Source organism: Telmatherina bonti (assembly GCF_933228915.1).
Source record: "Telmatherina bonti genome assembly, chromosome: 14".
NCBI classification, from domain to species: Eukaryota; Metazoa; Chordata; class Actinopteri; order Atheriniformes; family Telmatherinidae; genus Telmatherina; species Telmatherina bonti.
In genome coordinates this window covers 32234400-32255502 of record NC_136612.1, presented here as the reverse complement: position 1 = coordinate 32255502, position 21103 = coordinate 32234400, and the positions used below count along the sequence as shown (strand labels likewise).

Sequence of the window (21103 nt, the reverse complement as noted above, 5' to 3'; positions counted from 1 at the left end):
AAGTAATGTTCTTGTAAGCACACAAACTAGTAAAGGGTGGAAAACTCAAAATATAACAATTTTCAAAATAAAAGTGTGTTTGATAAATGATTTTTGTATCACTTTTTGAATGATGTTTGCATTTCGGATCAGTGTCATTGGGTCATTGACCACATGATTGATATAGATCGATGTAGATTGATGGAATGTTACACCCCTACTAGCTTAGCACTGCTTTGTAGCTTCATGCTAACATTAAGTTAAGTCTTACATAACAATAGTTTTAAAACAGGGACAAAATGTACTCTATTAATTTGCAGACAATTATTTGAAAAAGTGGCCCCCTGGCCACCCCTCTAGCTCCGCCCCTGTTTTAACTTCACTCCATGGACAGTAATAGCACTGGCACATCAACAGCACACACAACTCAGAATCAGGATATATTTTATTTTACCTACTCATAGCAAACATGCCAGACGTTGAGAAGAAGGTGATTGCAAATTTGTCACCTTCCTACCTTATAGGATAAGAGGCATGACATGCACGTATCATGTAATTACAATTGGCAGAAGTGGCCCAACCTTCCTGTCCTTTCTATCCCTGCACCCTGGATTCAAATCAAGCACAGAAACTCTATCTTAATCCACAGAAGAATGCCAAGAATGCCACTAATTAACTTTTACATTCGATCTTATGCCTCTTAATTGTCTCCATAATAGAACAGAAAAGAGGAAAGTTCTATTAAAAATCCTCTCTGAGTCGCTGGAAGTTGGTAAAGAACATCCTCTGAATATACTTCAACTTCTGCAGACCCTTAAAGCAGTTTTTTTTTTTTATTCAGCTCTGACCTTTCCTGCTGTGTTTCATGAAGTTGTTTGGTGCCAGCGAGAATCCGAACATTAAGTCAAAGAATGAGCCTTGTGACCTTCTTCAGGTGGCAGATTTACTCAGGTGTGGATGGTAAATGTGAGGCTGGTGAAGAAAGTGAATGTCACAGAGGGCACAGACATGGCAACCCTGCTGAATGTCCCTCAGGGTATGTGTGAACACATGTCTCATTTCTGTCTCCAAAATGGAGATGGAGGCGAAAATAGCTGCCTATAAAATTCTGAGGGGAATAGCGTTACTGATGAATGGTTCAGGAGGTTGAAAGTCACTATATTGATGGTTTTTGGAGCTTTTTCTTTTAATTCACATTCCTCCCTAAGACAACTGACTGCTTCACATTTCTGTGTTTCAGGATAAAGATTGAAGAGGAATATGCTAAGAACCTGTCCAAGTTGTCTCTGAGCCCTCTGGCAGCGCAGGAGGAAGGGTGAGTGCTGTAAACAGAAGCCGGCGGATGAATCAGCGAGCACAGCTCAAAAAGCTCCCTCTGCAAAACGGTGTCAGTAATTACCAGAAATCCTAAAGATAGGCCTTTCTAAAATAGATTTATTCCCAAACTTCTCTTACTGTGTGATGCTGCTCTCAAAAAGCAACCCGATCATCATGTTTGCCTGTCAGAAAAGTAGCACAAATATCTTTTTTTTACAGTCCTCGAAGTTGGGAGACAGAAAGGGGAGTAAATGGGAAGAGGAAGGATGTGTTTGCTCTAGACTTGAAATATAATTTTCAAAGCATTTCTAGTGCTTTAAGTGCTAAAATTAAATGTATAAACCACATCTCCATGAATTCCTTAAAACATATTGTGGACTGTTAAATGACCTGAAGAGCAGCCTGATTGATTAAAAGTCTGCTGAATTCCACAGATGATAACCTGAGAGTTTGATATTTGGTTTGAAACATATAGTTTGACAATCCACTGAAAACTTTTTAAAAGGCATCGAAATGTTGTTCAGCATTATAAGGATAAGCTCTGAATGAGATTTTTTTAATTTTTTCTTTCTTTTTTAAAGCATCTAGCTTGCTGTTTTAGGTGCTTTGATGGATAGTTTTATTCCTTAATATCTAATTAGCTCAGAAGTTCAAAGCTAAATCTTAGTATTTCTCTTATTGTACACATTTTAATGTATTAAATGTTTTCTTCAAAACAATTTCAATGACCTCACTATTTAATCATTTATATTTATACACTAAATTAAATTGTAAAAACAAAAATCTTTTTTTGAGTTTTTATGTGATTAGCTTGCCATTTAGCTAGCTAAGTGGTTTAATACTTAACCTTTAAGGCATTTCTCTTTTTCATTGTATTGTTGATACATTTTAATGTGTAAAATGTATCCGATGAAACAATTTACAGTACCTCGTTGTTTAATTTATATTTATGTTACAGATTAGATCAATTTAAAATGACTTGTTTCATACAAAAATCGGGTTTTGTAGTGTTTAATTAGCTTCCCAATTTAGCTCGCTATGTAGTAAAATTTCGTCTCCAAGAATAATTTATTGTATTTTTTTTAATGATTATACATTTTAATGTGTCAAATGCTTATTCTAAATAATTTTTATTTACCTTTTTGTTTCATAGTGCTTAATAAAAGTATTTGTTTTTGCTTAACTAGCTTTTCATGAACTGCATCTCATTTTTAGCTAGCCGACGCGTTGCTAGTTGCTAGCTGCTAGCTGCTAGCTGCTAGCTGCTAGCTGCTTTAGTTCACCGAGCATTTAAAGGTCATGTTTTTCTGTCTGAGTGATTTTCTGGTTTTGAGTTTTGTTTTATTAGATAAACCTTGCCAATATTATTCATTCTTTTGTTTGATCAGTCACATAGACCCCTCAACATTTGATAGGTTTAACTTTCAGGTTCATCTTTTTCCTTCCTGCTTACAATCATTTCTATTTGGTGGAAGTTAGGTGAAAACAAACCAATCCTAAGATTACACATTAAATTTGAAAGCACTGAACAGAAAATAAAAAGTAAAACAGAAATCCTGAAAACTCTACGAGGACCAGCTTGATGCAGTCATTTTCAAAGTGACCAAAAGTGTATCAGAAGGAGGGAGCCTAGCAAATTACATCATAAGTTTTTTGGGGGGATCATTTATTAGACTGTTATTTCATGAGAGAAGCTTTGCACTTTGACTGGGAGTCTGTTGGAGCCAGACATGGGTTGTGTACGTTATTTGTTTTCCTGTGCCAACATTTGTTACATACTCACATAATTAATCTTTTTCCCACCTGAATTACTTTACTGCTGAGTATTTTTAATACGTTTGGCTTACTTTTCATCTCTAGGGAAAAAAAACACAACAGACTTCAAAAGTTTCATCAGACTTGCTGAATTTGCTTGTAGCATCTGAGTGCAAAAAGATGAATTTATTTCATACTTCTCAGGACTCTTGGAGAGGCCTGGACTCAGCTAAAGAAGAGTCTCCACGATGAAGCTGAAGTCCACCTCAAGTTCTCCAACAAAGTAATTTCTTTTTCTGTCTTTTTCTAGAACCCAATGCCAATGGAAAATTAATTTATTTAAGTTTTGGGGATTATGATAAAAGACAAAACAACTTATCAAACTGCAGGTAAAATTTCCCAGGTGGCTTTTAAATGTTACTTTAGAGGAGTATTTTCTGAGCCTCTATATTTTCTGCACCTTGAGCTTCAGTTCTCGGTACTCTTAGCCAGCTGGAGTAACAGATACTCCATCCTTCCACATCCTAAGGTGGTGGGTCTTGTTTACCTTTTCCTGCTTCGTCCTGACCCTCTGATTACCAGCGATGCAGAAAGCACACACTAACTTCAAAAGTAGAGGTAGCCTCAGAGCTTTTCATAGCCCTCTGTTGTCTAATTAATTAGCTCCGTGTTCTGATGACCCCCCACCCGGGGCAGTATGGGCTTGCTCCACCAGGCCGTGTGCCACATTATCGTAGGTGGAGGTAATCCACGGTCACGCAGGGGAATGAAGTCTTATTGACCCTGCAGAAGCTCCTTTTGGTTTGAGCTTTATATATATATATATATATATATATATATATATATATATATATATATGTATATATATGTATATATATATATATATATATATATATATATATATATATATATATATATATATATATATATATATATATATATATATATATATATATATATATATGTATGTGTGTGTGTATACATATGTGTGTGTGTGTGTATATATATATATATATATGTGTGTGTGTGTGTGTGTGTGTGTGTGTGTGTGTGTGTGTGTGTGTGTGTGTATATGTATGTGTATATATATATATATATATATATATATATACACATATAAAAGCTGAAATGCAGCTTTTATATATATATATATATATATATATATATATATATATATATATATATATATATATATATATATATATATACACATATAAAAGCTGAAATGCAGCTTTTATATATATATATATATATATATATATATATATATATATATATATATATATATATATATATATATATATATATATATATATAAAAGCTGCATTTCAGCTTTGCCATCAGCACACAATAAGTTTCTGTGTTAAGAAACAACTCTGCTGACAGGCTTTTTGAGCATTTATTGAACAAAATAAAGAAAAAAATCACCTTTTCACTCTAATGCATGAAGAGGAGCAGTGACTAACGATGTTATTGTTTTCTCTATGATGATGCATCTGTCTTTGCACAACAGGAAACAGGACTGTTAGTCATCGTAAAACACTATTTAGCTCCACTTTTCCAGCTGTATTGATTTTTGAACAAAGTGGCAGCACAAACAAATAATGAAAAAGCAACCGAAGTAAAACGAAGGAGCTGGGTTTGTAACCAGCATTGCCTGGTTGAAGTCCAACTAGAATTTGAGCAACTTTTCAGATAAATTCAGATCAGAAATACAGACGTCTTGTAGAACACAGTGAGAATAAAAGCTGTTCAATCATATTTGGCATTTCCACTTTACAGTTTCTGTTTATCATCAACAGACAGAAACTGCAATCTGCAAAAACGCTGACAGCTCCCATGCTGCAACTTTAGATGCAGAGGAAAGGAATAATCAGTCAAAACCACGTATGTTTTTATTAATGCACAGCTCTCGTAAAGCCCCACCACGGCATCTAAATCAGATTGAGGTCCAGACTTTGACTGGACTATTGAAACTGGGATCCTTGTTCTATGACTCATGTTTCAGCAAAACGTTGGCAGTCAGACGGATCAAATCAAATTTATTTGCATAGACATTAAAATGGCCTCAAGGCCATTCATGCTTGATGCAAGCAGTTTTGTGTTTTTCCACCTAGATAAAACTGCTAAAATACAGACATCCCCAGAAAAATACAGAAAATAGTCCATGTTTTTGTTCCTCCTATGTTGAACTATTGTACTGCCTGAGAATTCCTGAGGCCAAAAAAGATGCAGATATTTAGAATAATAGCAAAAGTCTTTGTGCTTTCATTCCTCTACTTTTTGTGGTGTTTTGGATGGTTGTAAACAACTTTATAGCGGTTCATTACCGCTACCAACTGGTGTCAAAACGTGGACGTGAACTCTGAGCTCAGCACTGCCCCCTAGTGGATGCACTGACTTAACCAATGTAAAGGATGCATGGTAGCCCTCATTTATGTACGTAAAAGTGCACAAATGGGTTTACCAAAGTGCTGAAAAGTTTTCGGAAGAAAACAACACCAAAATTATTTTCAAAACCAGGTACTGCAAATATATTTTTAAAAATTAATTTGTAAAAGGGTGAAGAAGATCCAACAATATTTTTTTAATTAGCCTTGAAGGTATCTATGAAAGGTAAGTCTGACTGTTTTAGGATGATTTCTCCGAAGTTTTGAAGCCTCTATGGAAAAAGCATGACCACCATTTCTTACTCTTCCTGATGAAGGAGCAGTAAAGAGCAATTTGCTGGAGAGGGATTCGATCAGCTCAAGCTTCCACGCACTCCTTTTCACATTTTGGCTTTGCTCTTTTGGGGGGTTTCAATCAATCAATCAAGAATAATCAGCAGCTGGATGTTTTGTTTCCATAGCTACACACAGAGGTAGAGAAACCCTTGCTGACATTCAGAGGCGACAACTTCAAGAAAGACCTGAAGAAGTATGACCACCACATCGCTGACCTCAGGAAGCAGCTGGCAAGCCGGTTCGCCAGTGTGGAAAAGGTACAAACTAAGGTTTCTCAAGAGTGTAAAACTTCCCAGAACTGAACCTAGCAACACATAACACACACGTGTTATGTGCTTGTTTGCATCAGAGAGATGACATAATGATGAGAGCTCCAGAAACTCCTCCGCTTGGTCCATCACGGCCCAGTGTTCTGTTGCTGCCTCCCACCTGCTGAATCAGTTCATGAATGGATGCCGCCTCTGTCCTCTCATGTTGGTTTTGTTTTTCACTTTTATTTGAGTAACATGTTGTGGTGGGCGGCAGCAATATGTGAATGTTGTATTTTCACTAAGAGAAGAAGGGAAAGTAGATGTAGAGAGTGATGGCTTTTTATGCACCGATGACAGTAACTGAGGATTTTTCATTTGAGATTTTCTAAGAAACCTGAGTGAAATTTCACCAAGTATTCTGGGGAAATTTGAAAGTAAATACTGTGTCTAATTTTATTCTGTTTTATCAGATGTATCTAATTTCATGACAACAGGACATCCTTGAACTGATCGTTGCACCTCGGACAGAGTGAAAGAAATTCAGATCCAGTGAGGATGAAAAACTTGAACATTTTTCTGCTGCAGCAACAAGCAGCAGCCTCTGCTGGGTAAAGGTGAAGCCTATGCAGAAGTGCCCAAAAGTGCAGTTCCTCTCGTATACTAGAGGCTCCAGAAAGGAGTCATTCCCGTTAGCATAGCCGTTAGCATTAGCATTATCGCAACAAAGCAGAACTTTATAGTCGTAGTGACACTTCCTAGTGCATTGATGCTGAGCCTCTTAAAGTTGCAATTGTCTCTCTTTCCAACTGGGTTGCTGCCGTCTTCGCCTGGTATTTTCCCAAATGTTAGCAAAATGTTTGGCACAAACAGGCCGCAGTCAGCAGAGATGCAGGTGCATTATCAGTAAAAAATAATGTAATCCATCTGTCCCTGGTAGTTTGGTCCACTGATGAAGGGAGAGAAAAAAAACCTTCCAATGTTGGTTTTGCTAACAGACAACCGAGCAGTTGACATGATCGCTGCTCGCACGTCTTCACACAGCTTGTTGCTAATAGCAACTGAGGCAGGTCCAGCAGGTGTATTTAGGGTGGAAAAGGGGCTGGTTAATGCAAATATCTTAAATTTTAAATAAAAAAATGCGTTTGCGAGACTTCAGTGTTGCGACCAGTTTTGCTGCGAATAAAGCATCCAGACGTAAAAACCCGTCCGTCTTCAACAGAAAGGCTTCCGGGGATGTTAGCACTTCCGCCCAACACTAAAACGCACGTTTTAACTCGAAAAAAGTACAATTTCCGGGTGATGACTCCTTTAAAAAGACCAACTATACAGCAGAAATAAACATCTTTACAGCCGGATACAAAATTCATTTTAGGTTTAATAGGTCAGGTTTACCTTCATGACAACTGTGGGGGGAGTGAATTTTGTCCTCTGTTTAGAAGTAATTTAATCTAAAAATGTAACATAATTAGGGGTATGTCCTTTTGATTGACAGGTGTCTGATATCTAGCTGCAAGAAGGGAAAATGTAGCACAACCACAGTTTTTAGCAAGCTAACCGTGCTGCTAGCTGTAGCATTGCTACCTCCGTTAGCTGGTTAGCTCCCATTAGCTCCAGTTACCTCCAGTTAGCTCCAGTTATCTCGGTTAGCTCTTTGCTACAGGCAGCTCGGAGTGTGATGGGTGTCAGTCATCCACTCCCATGCTCACAGCCCCCATCAATGCCTGAAGCTGCCATGACAACGGTGGGAATCACCCACCGAGCTTTAGTTCAGCTCTTCAGAAACCTGCGAGTGACGTCACAGTGGCTCCGTCCATCTTTTCACACACAGTCTACGTCAGGGTTGCCCAAAGTCGGTCCTCAAGGGCCGCTGTCCTGCAGGTTTTCCATGTATCCCTGTTCAAACACACCTGGCTTCTATGAAATGGATCCAACAGCCAATTTAGTTCCTCGCAAAGACTGATCAGTTTGAGTCAGGTGTGTTGGAGCAGGGATATATAGAAGAACCTGCAGGATTGCAGCCCTCGAGCACAAGAGCTGGGCATCCCTGGTCTATGTGCAGCACACACGTGAAACACAACAGAAGCAAATTGCAAAGCAGTTTCTTTGCCAGCAGCTGTGACTGAAGCAGGGATGATTGTAGACCTGGTGTTAACATCTGTCCCGGGTGATCCTATCCAAAGTGGCAGCGCTGAACACAGACGAGAATGCACTCAGGACAGATTTTCTAGTGATTGGATGTGATCTCTCGTGCTGCCCTCAGAGGTAGTCCAACACACATTTCTACATTAATTCGCTTTCTGGAGAGAAATGTGTCCTAAGTGTCTTGGAAGACCAGAGGCCTGTACAAGGAAGCGGCATTAACAACCCAGAAATCTCTCTGTAAGCTGGGTTGACTCAGCCACACATTCAGGATCTGGATAAGCTGCATGATGAAGCTGGTTAACAACTCAACAATCAAACCCAGGGTTTTTCCATCTCCATCAGTGCGTGCTCATATAAAAATGGTGGATTTTGTAGTATAGATCAATCGCAGACATGGACAAACCCTGCAGAGAAGCAAAAGCAACACTATTGTCGTATTGAGGGATTTTTTTTTTAACTTGCCGCCTCTAATTGCCATTCAAAAAGAATGGGTTTTTATTTCAAGGTTTAACAAAATCTATCTATTTCATGTCAGTTTTCACAACCAGTTACCAGCAGATTAAATTTACATGTAATATTTTTTATGCATTTGTCAGAGTTATGTTATTTTTTTAAGAAAAAGCCTGAAAACAAGGCAAAATGTAGCAGAATATTCAATATTCTGGAAACCTTTGAATAAATTGTGTATAATACGAGTTTAGATAAGGAAAAATGACCATATTTGGGCTTAAAATCATCATATTTACCTCAAATATACTGAAGCTTGTGCTCTCAGTTTTCTGTTAAAGCAGATCATCATCTGGAGAAATAAACCTATGTTTAGCTTAAAACTATATTATAACACAACCTTGAAGAGGCGCCTCTGCGTGAAACCAGAGGAAACACTCAATGATACGGATTAAAACCAGATTAAAGGATGAAACAGAGCAGATGCCAGTAGCCGACATGAAAAGGCTGTAATGACTCTTGTAACAGACCAAGGTACAGTAAATCTGAGGATTACAACAAGCGCCTCATTGTTTTGTGTGTGTGTGTGTGTGTGTGTGTGTGTGTGTGTGTGTGTGTGTGTGTGTGTGTGTGTTGTTGCAGGCGCGTAAAGCGCTGGCCGACCGGCAGAAGGACCTGGAGGTGAAAACTCAGCAGCTGGAGATCAAACTCAGCAACAAGACGGAGGAGGACATTAAAAAAGCCCGACGGAAATCCACACAAGCAGGTCAGAGGTCAAAGCGGGCGGTCAGCGAGGAATGGAAGCTCATCGGGAAAGACAAAACTCAAGATTAAGTTTATTTAAGGAATTGTTTGACATTTCCTATGACGCCCCTCTGACTGTGTGGACGCTATTTTATTAACACAACAAGACTATTAAGGTTTTACAGATACTTTATTGATAAAGGTGAAAAGAAACTAAAAGAGAAGCTCAAAAGGAAAAAGAATCCTGCGTGACCTTCGCTACATTTGACATTTTAATCAGAAAAGTCTCGGTCTAATCGTTCTCTGTTTCAGGACCAGCTCAGCAGGAACTAATCTTTCTCTGTTGCGCTCAGTAGATTAGTCACACTTCACAACGCTAATCAATCGCACTCATAAGGCATGGTTAGATGATGTCAGCGCCGCGCCACTGCCGCCTCCAGGTTGGGCGAGGTGTCAGAGCGGCTCGCTGGCGAAGACGGGTGTGTGTTTTATCTGCTCTGAATGAGGTTCAGGAAGCGGCTGTATCTGTTGAAGGGAGCAGAGCGCAGCAGAGACCTGGAAGCAGAGACAGATTGTTCAAGTTAAATCTTTTGGAAGTAAACGTGCTCCATTGTGAGACGCCTGTAGAAGAAAACGAAAAGAAACTTTAACCCTTAAAGCTTCACATGCAGTTCATGCAGTGTGTAACTCTGTGGGATAAATTGTGATGAACAGTTTACCCTTCCAGTGATCTACAGAGGTTTTCCAGCTATTTAAATCCTGTCCAGGAGGTTTACAATCCATTTATTCAGAGACTCTGTGTAGTAAATCCCCAATAAGCAGCTATCCATGATAACACCATTATTTATCACATTTTCTTCCTAAAGTAAGATCAGTATCGCAGCTATGTTGCTAAGAAACCTCCAGTCTGACTCAGAAATTATAATGAAGGCGCTTCCTGTCAAACTTTCACCAATCAGAGAACTTGAATTGATGGTAATGTTCAATCTGGACCAGCCAAAGATCAATATGTTAGCAGAAAAGAAGAAAAATAATGTCTTTTATGGCAGGAATAAAGCCAAAATTATGCTTTTGATGCACATTGCCCAGAAAACACCCTGAACTGGAGGTGGTTTTGTGACGATAGTCAGTAAATAGTCCCATAAATACCTGTAAATGAGGAAAAGGTGGTCACTGTTGATCTTTGTGTCAATTCTGCCAGGTACTGTTAGGAACACATTCTGTCCTGATTGGCCTTTATGCTGCTATATCTACTGATACATTGATTTAACATAATTTTAGCCTCATAATCAGACAACTGAGGCTGTCGTGAACACATGACATCTGGATGTTGACTGGGATTGACAGGTTCCACATGCAGTTTTACATGAAATATACCAGCCAGACAAAATGGCTTGGACTTTTAAGGGTTAAGCAGCTCTTCACCTTCATTATAATTAGCTCTTTATTCGGTTTCTATATACATCAAACACAAAAGTAGACAAAGAAGATAAAAAAAGAGATGTACATGCATGATAAATGCAAAAAAATCATATATATTCTCATATAAAGATTAAAATATGTCCAATGTGAGTTAGAAAAAAAACTCTTTGTATTTCAGACTTAAAATTTAAAAAAAACAAAGAAAACAAAAGTAGAATAGTACACATATTGATGAAAATTCATGGTGAAACAAATGGGAAATAGTTTGACTTCACAGCATGCAGCAAACACAGAGTGGTGGTTCCTGAGCGCCCTCTGGTGGCCAGTGTGAGCGCTGCATGCACAGCTGGAAGATATTAGCATTTGAAACTCCTGGAGCACAGCAGGGCCTCACTTCTGTTCAATGCTGACCCCTTGTTAAACTGTGTGTGTTTTCTCCAGGTGATGACCTGATGCGATGTGTGGACCTCTACAATCAAACCCAGTCCAAGTGGTTTGAGGAAATGGTCACCACCAGCATGGTAAAGCTGCTGTTTGTTTGCTGGTTTACTTCTGCTCAGGATCTGAGCTGTAAAACTTATCTAAAATCTTCTGTGGGGATTCCATTTTGTATCCATATAAAATCTTAAATTATTCTTGTAACTCTTATAAAATGCTACTTTTATTTATTAAATATACTTTAGGTGAAGTTGTAGGGTTTTTTTTCCTGTGAATTCATGCTTGTTTCGTCCGTTTCCCTGCAGGAGCTGGAGAAACTGGAGGTTGAGCGGATCGAGTGGATCCAGCAGCATCTACGTCAGTACACGACTCTGCGGCATGAAACCGACATGTTCAACCAGAGTGTGAGTCAGTTTCCTTCGGTCTGATCAGGAAAACGTCATTACCGGGTTCTTCACCTTTTTTTTTTTTTTAATTTAGTTTAGGTGGTCGTGTTTTTTGCCAGCATTTGTTTGTCAGCAAATTCACTCAAAAGCTACTGGAAGAATTTTCATGATGTGTTTCTGAGACCAGTTCTGGGTCTAACTTAGACTCCATTAAATGTTGGGAGTGATCCGGATCAGCATCTGGATGAAGGAATGTTGTGAAGTAATCCTCTTCACCGTGAGATCGGACCGTTTTCAGTATATCTGCATACAACTCCAGAATAAATGGTGAGAAAATCCAGGAGAAGTTCCAAACAGGTTTTACTAGAAATCCAAGATAGATGTGGTTCCTGGAGGCATCCTGGATACTACCATCCAGAACAGGAACAACATTCTGGATACATTTGGATCCCCTATAAAGGATGTATGGAAGTATGCAAGCAGTGATGTGTGGCGCTGATTTCCGTACGTACAGGGAGCTTATATGAGGCTGAACTCAGCTGGAGCTTTATTATGTTTCTAAAAGAAACATCAAGCTCGCTCTCCTGAGAGAAATAGTTTCAAATAAGATGATTACCAATGAAATTTGATGACATCTTGTCAATCAGACCTTATCTGATCTCTCCAGCTCTTCCTGTGTTCCTGAAGCGACCTGCATGACATCCCACGACCGCTAAAACCTGATGAGGTTTTATTATTGTTGATGTGTTTCCAGACAGCGGAGCCGGTGGACCAGCTGCTGCAGAACGTGGATCCAGCCAAAGACAGAGAGCTGTGGGTGAAGGAGAACAAGACCAGCGAGGTTCGGCCTGTGGACATGGACATATAAGCCGTCCAGACCCGGGATCGGCCGTCCTGTTTTCAGTATTACGACACGTCTACAGTCCCAGAACATTTCTGATTCCACTGATCCGCAGACGTTGCGTGTTCAGACTCACCGGGTCTGATCCTCCTCTCTGGCTGGAATCATACAGAGGAAAACCACAATCCAAGTCCAGGAAGCAGAAATGGATCCAAGAACCAGCATGTTCCTTCGAAATTTTAACCCTGTCATAATCAACATTAGCTTCTTGAATGCCATTTAACGTACTATGCTGTTTACCTGTTGTAAAGTTGAGATTATATATATAAAAAAAAAAAAAACCTCTCTGTATTTTTAACTCTTTAGTTTCGCTTCAATCAAACACTTTTCCAGTTTGAGAAACACAAACGGTGAAAAAAAGGAAAGCAGATTATTGATATTATCTTTATTTTAGATACAGAAACTGAAGCTTTCATGGAGATTTCAGAGTGAATATGATATATTTTCATATTTTGCTGGCTCTTTGGTGGAACTGCATGTTTTGCATATTTTGCTTTTACCAGACGGAGAGCTGTGCAGTTTGTGGAACGACGATGGCTGTTTGTTTTGTTGAATTTGCACAAGGTCGTCTGTATCTTGTCGTTTTAGTTTAGAAGCTTTCTCACAGGAAAAAAAAAAACATGTACAGCATTAATCTCCAGTAACCTCAATTGTTAACAGTGTTTTGGAAGGCCACGAGTCCCAACGCGTGGTCGATCAGATTTAGGCCAGGGTCTGTTCTGGATCAGTCTGGAAAGAAAAGGTGGTCCAAGTTACACTGAAACACCTTTTAGTGCCTAACGGTTAAATACCTGGAATGTCCTTGATATATTCTTCTCTGCATTAGTGTACATTTGTACATACCGGCTAGATGTATTTTGCTGTGGAAACGTTTTAACAGGCCGCAGATGTAGGGGCCGACGAGGTGTTTGCACTGTACGATGTTGTTTATGTTTGTTTACTCGTAAACGTGCAGGGAATATCTTTACGGTGGTGTTCGGTAAAAGAGTCGACATGCAGCTAAATTCACCAAGATTCGCAAAATCCTGTTTAAAAGAAAAAAATCCGATAAAAGTCAGTTTGATCAGAGACTGCATGTACAGTCCGTGTCTGTGTTTACACGTGTGTCCGTCCGTCTGTCTGTCGTCTTTTTACTAATTATTTGTGCTCAGATTTTTGTTTATCTTTCGCTTGCTGTTCTGTTCAGGTTTCCAAACTGAGAACTGAATGACAGATGCAGCAGGAAGTTTTCTTGCTTTAAGCCCAAACTTGCTTCATGCACACGTATTAAGTAGTGTATCTGTAGAGGTTTTATTGGTGTGTCGATGTGGTGCATTAAGTGTCATTATGTTCCAGCTAAATGCTCTTGGTAAGAAGTCCCGATGACGTAACGGTTGAGGTGAACGCCCTTTCACATCCCCCCCTCCATGTGGTGAACGTTTCCATTAACGCCGATGTTTTAAGAATGTTTGATCATGCGTGACCTCTGTCCAGACGGTGTACTGGGGAATGCAGCATCCAAAATAAATCTCCTCTTTGAAAATGAAATGTCACTGTGTGTCATTATGTAACTATACTGGGAAGTTGGGATTGTTTCTTACAGCTGCAGGATGTTCGGTTTAAAGAATTAAAGTAAGACTCCAATTTACTTTTAATTTACTGTTGTTTTTTTTTTTTATATGGATGTTATCCTCAAATACATGATTGTTTCTGTAATGTGATCCCTTCCCAGCCCTCCTCCCCCTCGCAACCTCCAACAGGATTTAAAAGATATGTTTTATTTTCTTTAAAAAGCATCCTTTTAAAGATCTGAGCATTAACCTGCAAAGTTTTCAGGATTCTTGCAATAAGAAAGCTGTAAACACCCACCAGCCACTCTCTCACATCCACCTGTTTAACTTCGTCACACATATCTCATCAGCCTATCATATGGCAGCATCTTGATGCATTTAGTCATGTCGACATGGTGAAGACGACTTGCTGACGCTGAAACTGAGCATCAAAACGAGCACGGAAAGAGAAACTGAATGTGGCATGTTTGAGTGTTTATTTTCACACACATCTCTAGTTTTACAGACAAGGTCTGAAGAAGAGAAGATACCCAGCGAGCAGCCGTCGTCTGGACCAGAATGTCAGAGGTCATAGGAGAATGGTCAGACTAGTTTGAGATTATAGAAATACTGGTTCCAACCATATATAAAATATATAAAGAGATGGACGTCGTCTCTGTGACGTCACCCATAGGTTTCTGAAGAGCTGAATTGAAGCTCGGTGGGCGGTTCCTACCGTCGCCATGTTGGCAGCGTCATGCGCGTTGTCTCACCTGGAAAATACAAATATGGGCAAAGAGGTGGAGCTGAGAGCGGAGCCGTGAGCGTCATGGTGGATGATTGACATCGAGTGAACTGCGAGCTTTCTGTAGCTAAGAGCTAACCGAGCTAACCCCGAGATAACGGGAGCTGACCAGCTAACGGAGGTAAGCGAGCTAAAGCTAAGTCACGTTGTTAACCGGCTAAAAATCGCGGTTCTACGTTCTTACTTGAAGCCAGAGATTGGTACCTGTCAGTCAAAAGGACACGGCCTTAAATTTAGCAAACTCCGAGATTAAATTACTTTAAAACGGGCGAGTTAGAAAAGAATTCACTCCCCCCACAGTTGTCATGAAGGTAAACCTGACCTATAAACCGAAAATGGATTTTTGAACCAGACTGTAACCATATTTATTTCTGCCGTGAAGTTGGTCTGTTTAACATGGGAGTCTATGGGGATTTGCTCTGTTTTACAGCCCCTAGTGGATGAAAGGGGAACTGCAGTTTTATGCATTTCCGCAAAGGCTTCACTTTTAACCGCCGGAGGTTGCCACTTGGTTCCAACCAAGATATACAGAACATCATCTCTGAACTCACATGTCCAACCTTGAAGCAGATGGTTACCTAGCAGAGCCTGATTATCGCTGCTTCTGTCAAAGGACTGAGATAAAAAAAAATAAAAGTTCCTCTTAATAGTTCCTAAAACCAGAAATGAAGACCTTGTCCACACGGAGCAGGGTGTCTCACAAAATGAAAATATTTTTTAATGATTTGACCCGTCAACACAAAAAGTCAAATTTACGCCATTAAAAGCAAATCTTTCAAAAACCCCAAACCCAGGTGAAGACTTCCAACCACTACAGTTGTGCATCTGTATGTGGATGTACATAACCAGGGTTTTAGGTTTCAAAACGTCTCTGCCTGCGACAAAAAATGCTCCACATCACATTCACAGCCTGTGTTTACACTCAGAAACGGCATGGATGCCCTTAGGTGTGGACAGATTTCTTTAAAAAGACAAAGTGGTGGGGGCTCATGTTTTTTTTGCAGGGGGGTTATTCTGTTTTACATAAACTTGGCTATGTGTGCACAAGGGTCAGAACCGACAGACTTTTTCAAATCAGTACGTAGCCTTAAACATTTTAAACCATTAGTAAAGCAACAACTGTTTTAAGAAACAGCCAGTCAACAATTTCTAAAGAACATGTATGTCTGGATGCACTTTGGATCAAGGCATGCAGGTTCATTTAAGCTTACTGTACCTGTGTGTGTATGTGCAGGATTTCTTCTCACCTGGTTTTTGGATCTGACTTGTTTACATGCATTTATAAAGTGTATTTTTGGTGTTTTTTATGTAAATGTGCAGACGGAATTCTTCTGTGGGTCGTGCAGGTCATCTCCCACCTGACTCACCTACATGTTTCAAACCAGACTCAAGCTGTGAATGGTTGTGCAACCACCTGGGGATGACAGTTGTTGGTTTATTCAAAGTGAGGTGAAATTACAGCCGACTAATGTTAAAATAAATATGTACACAGTTACTAAAACAGTTGCATTGAAGTGTTGTAAGATATTAAAAACAAGCTATGTCGGAAAAAATTAAAAATTAAAAAATGAAATAAAATAAAACTAATGAAACAAATGAAATAATATGAGTAACAACAAACTAGACTTTCAGTCTTTGAACGTCATAAATCAAGTAAAGATGAACTCTGTTGATGTTTGAGCTGTTCCACGGACTGACAGTAGGTGGCAGTAATGTGCCATAAAAATGAGCATTTACATTGAAGTCAGGAATGGACAGAAGCCTCCATTCTGCAGCATCTGCATGAAAATGATTCATGAGGAATTTTTTGGTTTCCTAAAGTATTTAAAAAAAATAAGAATTATTTTTTTGACTTAAAGAATTGCATTAACAAACAAGAGGACGTGAGATCAGCTACGCATTTTCTGTATGTTCACTAATTTGGATGGTAGTCAGATCATCTTTTTATCAATATGACAGAGAGCTTTCAATAACTTGATCTTTTCCTCTTTAACTAATTATTGTTAAATAGATTGTTAATGCCTGATAGCGTCTGGAAGAAGCTTGAATCTGCCTGTGACTGAATTTGAAGTTGGATGGATGCATGGATGGATGATTGATGGATTGATGCAGAGATGGATGGATGTAGATGCTTGTCAAAATCAGAGAAGATCTGTCAGTCTAATTGCAGTAATTAGTACCAAAACTAAGGATTTGATCCTTACTTTGGTGTACCTTTATGGATTTTCCTATCTACAATCCATTCGGCATGTTATTTTTCTCCCCATAGACATGAAGTCATTGACATAATGTGTTAAAAAACAAACACTGAGTAAACTACCTGTCTGCTTGCTTGTATCTTGCAATCTAAGAAATGGTAAACACCTTTGTCAAATGAGGAAGTGGAAGCCTCATGGGGTTGCTGCAGTGTAAAGGACCTGGGTTCGAGTCGTTGGTGGCGACAGAGGTGAAGCACTGAGAAACGCAGCCTGGTGGGAAAACTGATTGGCTCGAGTTGCTACTTTTATTCGTGAACCTGCAGGGTTAACCCCTCCCATCCATTCACACCCGGGGGTTAACCACTAATTAACCCAATTTTCTAATCAGAATCAATTAAGTAAATATTTCACTTTAACTGTTGTTTCTGTGGGGTTTAATTGACAGGCTTAAAAACTATGCATCAGCATCACTTATTGGTATTTTTCTAAATGATTTTTGAACACAAGTTAGAGCTCTAAGAAAATAACCAATCAGAGATCAATAACTTTAAGTGATTGAGTTTAAGGCAATAAAATTACATGTGAAACCCAGCTGTGGAGTATCCCACAGAAAGTTAGATCATACACTGCTCAAAAAATAAAGGGAACTCTATAATAACACAGTGTAGATCTAAATGAATGAATGAAATATTTTTTATTAAATACTTTGTTCTTTCCATTGTTGAATGTGCTGACAACAAAATCACACAAAAATTATCAATGAAAATTAAATGTATCAACCCATGGAGGTCTGGATTTGGAGTTATACTCAAAATGAAAGTGGAAAAACACACTACAGGCTGATCCAACTTTGATATAATGTCCTTTAAACAAGTCAAAATGAGGCTCAGTAGTGTGTGTGGCCTCCGCGTGCCTGTATGACCTCCCTACAACGCCTGGGTATGTTCCTGATGAGGCAGCGGATGTTCTCCTGAGGGATCTCCTCCCAGACCTGGACTAAAGCATCCGCCAACTCCTGGACAGTCTATAGTGTAACTTGGATGTCCCAGATGTGCTCAGTTGGATTCAGGTCTGGGGAACGGGCGGGCCAGTCCATAACATCAATGCCTTTGAGTTGCAGGAACTGCTGACACACTCCAGCCACATGAGGTCTGGCATTGTCTTGCATTAGGAGGAACCCAGGGCCAACTGCAACAGCATATGGTCCCACAGGGGGTCTGAGGATCTCATCTGGTACAAAATGGCAGTCAGGCTACCTCTGGTGAGCACATGGAGGGCTGTGCGGCCCTCCAGAGAAATGCCACCCCACACCATTACTGACCCACTGCCAAACCAGTCATGCTGGAAGATGTTGCAGGCAGCAGAACGTTCTCCACTCCAGACTCTGTCACGTCTGTCACATGTGCTCAGTGTGAACCTGCTTTCATCTGTGAAGAACACAGGGCGCCAGTGGCGAATTTGTCAATCTTGGTGTTCTCTGTCAAATGCCAAACATCCTGCACGGTGTTGGGCTGTAGGCACAACCCCCACCTGTGGACGTTGGGCCCTCATACCACCTCATGGAGTCTGTTTCTGACTGTTTGAGCAGACACATGCACATTTGTGGCATGTATCTGCTCCTCCTGTTCCTCCTTGCACAAAGAAGGAGGTAGCAGTCCTGCTGCTGGGCTGTTGCCCTCCCACAGCCTCCTCCACATCTCCTGATGTACTGGCCTGTCTCCTGGTAGTGCCTCCATGCTCTGGACACTACGCTGACAGACACAGCAAACCTTCTTACCACAGCTGGCATTGATGTGCCATCCTGGATGAGCTGCACTACCTGAGCCACTTGTGTGGGTTGTAGACTCTGTCTCATGCTACCACTAGAGTGAAAGCACCGCCAGCATTCAAAAGTGACCAAAACATCAGCCAGAAAGCATCGGAACTGAGAAGTGGTCTGTGGTCACCACCTGCAGAACCACTCCTTTATTGGGTGTGTCTTGCCAGTTGCTCATAATTTCCACCGGTTGTCTATTCCATTTGCACAACAGCATGTGATATTGATTGGCAATCAGTGTTGCTTCATAAGTGGACAGTTCCATTTCACAGAAGTGTGGTTGACTTGGAGTTACATTGTTATGTTTAAGTGTTCCCTTTATATTATTGATCAGTATATAATAATTTGTGTTGTAATGATATAATTTCTAAAAGATTTACTTTCCATTATTTTTATTAAATTTTGACAAATATATCTTATGATTTTAAGCATTTTTCAAGTGTTTATGTTTATGAGTTTTATTAATATTTATATCACTCTTTACAATGAAAATATTCATTCATACAATACAGTCACATGATTTTCCCTTAAGTGGTGAAAAGTATCATTAGCAACGTTTCCATTGTAGTTTTCCTCAAAATAAAAGCATTTTTTCAAAATTTTAATAAAGTAAAATTTCAATTTGTAGGGGTTTCCATTGAATGGTGTTTAGTGCGTGAGCTGTAATTCTCCTCCATCAATAAATACCATGCCATCTTCCCTTGAAATGAACTCATCATGTGACCTCCTACGCCACATCCGGTGATGTGAAAAATTGGACCAAAGTATTCCATTCCACTTTTGTGATAAATTTCTATATTGACATGTCTGAAAAACTACCTCATGACAGCATAAAAGAAGTTTAGTGATGTTCTAAATGTAGATGTTTCCATGACCCGTTTTTCATTGTGATGTTTAGGCTTTTCCACACTACTAGTGGCAATGGAAACGCAACTAGTATCTATGAAAAGGTTTATGTATTGACAGGAAAATCTTTGGTATCACCCATCCCCACATCTACAATTTCTGTGGTTTCCATCTAAAGGGAGAGGCTTGAGAAGAGGAGGGCTGTAGCGCAACAGAGAAAGAGTGGGAGGGGCTTGAGAGGAGGTGAGCTGTAGCACAGCACAGAGGGAGTGGGAGGGGCTTGTAAGTTGTATTCATTCAAATTTCTCAAGTTTACAAACTTCCCTCCTAAGTTTTGCTCAATATTAATAAATGGGAAAGGAAATTGGACTAAAATTTACTAAACTAATAAAATAATTTTAAAACACTCTTTAAGCCACAAGAAGTTTCAAACAGGGTTTGAGAGCCATTTATGAGCGGTAATCTACTTTTGGCAAGATATTAGCATTAAGGGAACATAAAACTAGAAGAAAGTACAAGTATAAGTAAAGATAATGAATCCAAAATCATGTTGAAGTTTCTCTAAAAACTAGATAATCAGAATACACTTAAGTATTATATTTTTCATTCTTTGTCATTTATTACTCATCACTGAAGGCAAAAAAATTTCAGGAATATGCACTGTCATTGCATACTCTATGCTTGAATATTTCATTTAACATGTTGTCCTGATACAGTCATTCTCCATGATATTTTCCTAAGAACAGTTTACACTATGAAAAAAAAGTGGCAATGAAAAAGATTTGAGTTTTACTGTGTGACATTTACACAGAGCTAATGGAGCAAATCCAAGCAGTGTATTGTCTCCGGTGTCAAGCCCTTATTACCCTAACTGGATACCCGAGTAAGGAGTTGTTTGTTTCAACTGACCTTCAGCTCCTAAGAGGATTGACTGATTCAGGTGGATTGTTAATCTGAGCCTAATTCCCTTCATAAGAAGCTCTTGTTATGACTTTTTCTCAATTAACCTAATGGGTGAATCCACGTAGAAAAAAAAACATGCTGGGACGCTGCCAGAATGGTGGTCAAATGCTGGTGGTGGCCAAAGAAGGAATCAGGATGCAAGAATTTTACCGCTGTCACAGATTTCAGAAAAAAACACAGCTAGCAAACATAGCTAGCCCAAAGTGTAACATCTAAACTGTGCAGCTACAAAAACATTCTCCAAAGATCTTAAAGGTCCTACCATCACATCAGACAGTTCTGTTGCCTTCTGGGTACAAAGTCAAGTAAAACACTGCTGTGGCAGCATCCCAGGGAGAGAAATGTAACTCAAACAGATGTTACAATGTAAACAAAAAATGAAAGTCTTAGAACCATGCAGAGACAGATTTTGTCGCGTTTTTTTTTTTTTTTTAGGTA

General features: G+C 39.4%; 1 protein-coding gene across 1 annotated transcript in view; it reads left to right on the top strand.

Annotated features, from left to right (window-relative positions):
• The window catches only part of gas7a (growth arrest-specific 7a), a 52820-nt gene extending 38811 nt beyond the window's left edge, over window positions 1-14009 (top strand). Inside the window, exons 8-14 of the mRNA XM_079252500.1 lie at window positions 1220-1294; window positions 3256-3334; window positions 5903-6034; window positions 9260-9383; window positions 11225-11304; window positions 11527-11625; window positions 12362-14009. Of these exons, the coding sequence (XP_079108626.1) occupies window positions 1220-1294; window positions 3256-3334; window positions 5903-6034; window positions 9260-9383; window positions 11225-11304; window positions 11527-11625; window positions 12362-12475 (703 nt within the window). The 3' untranslated portion in view covers window positions 12476-14009. The remainder of the gene's footprint in view (window positions 1-1219; window positions 1295-3255; window positions 3335-5902; window positions 6035-9259; window positions 9384-11224; window positions 11305-11526; window positions 11626-12361) is intronic.
• Window positions 14010-21103: the final 7094 nt, after the last annotated feature.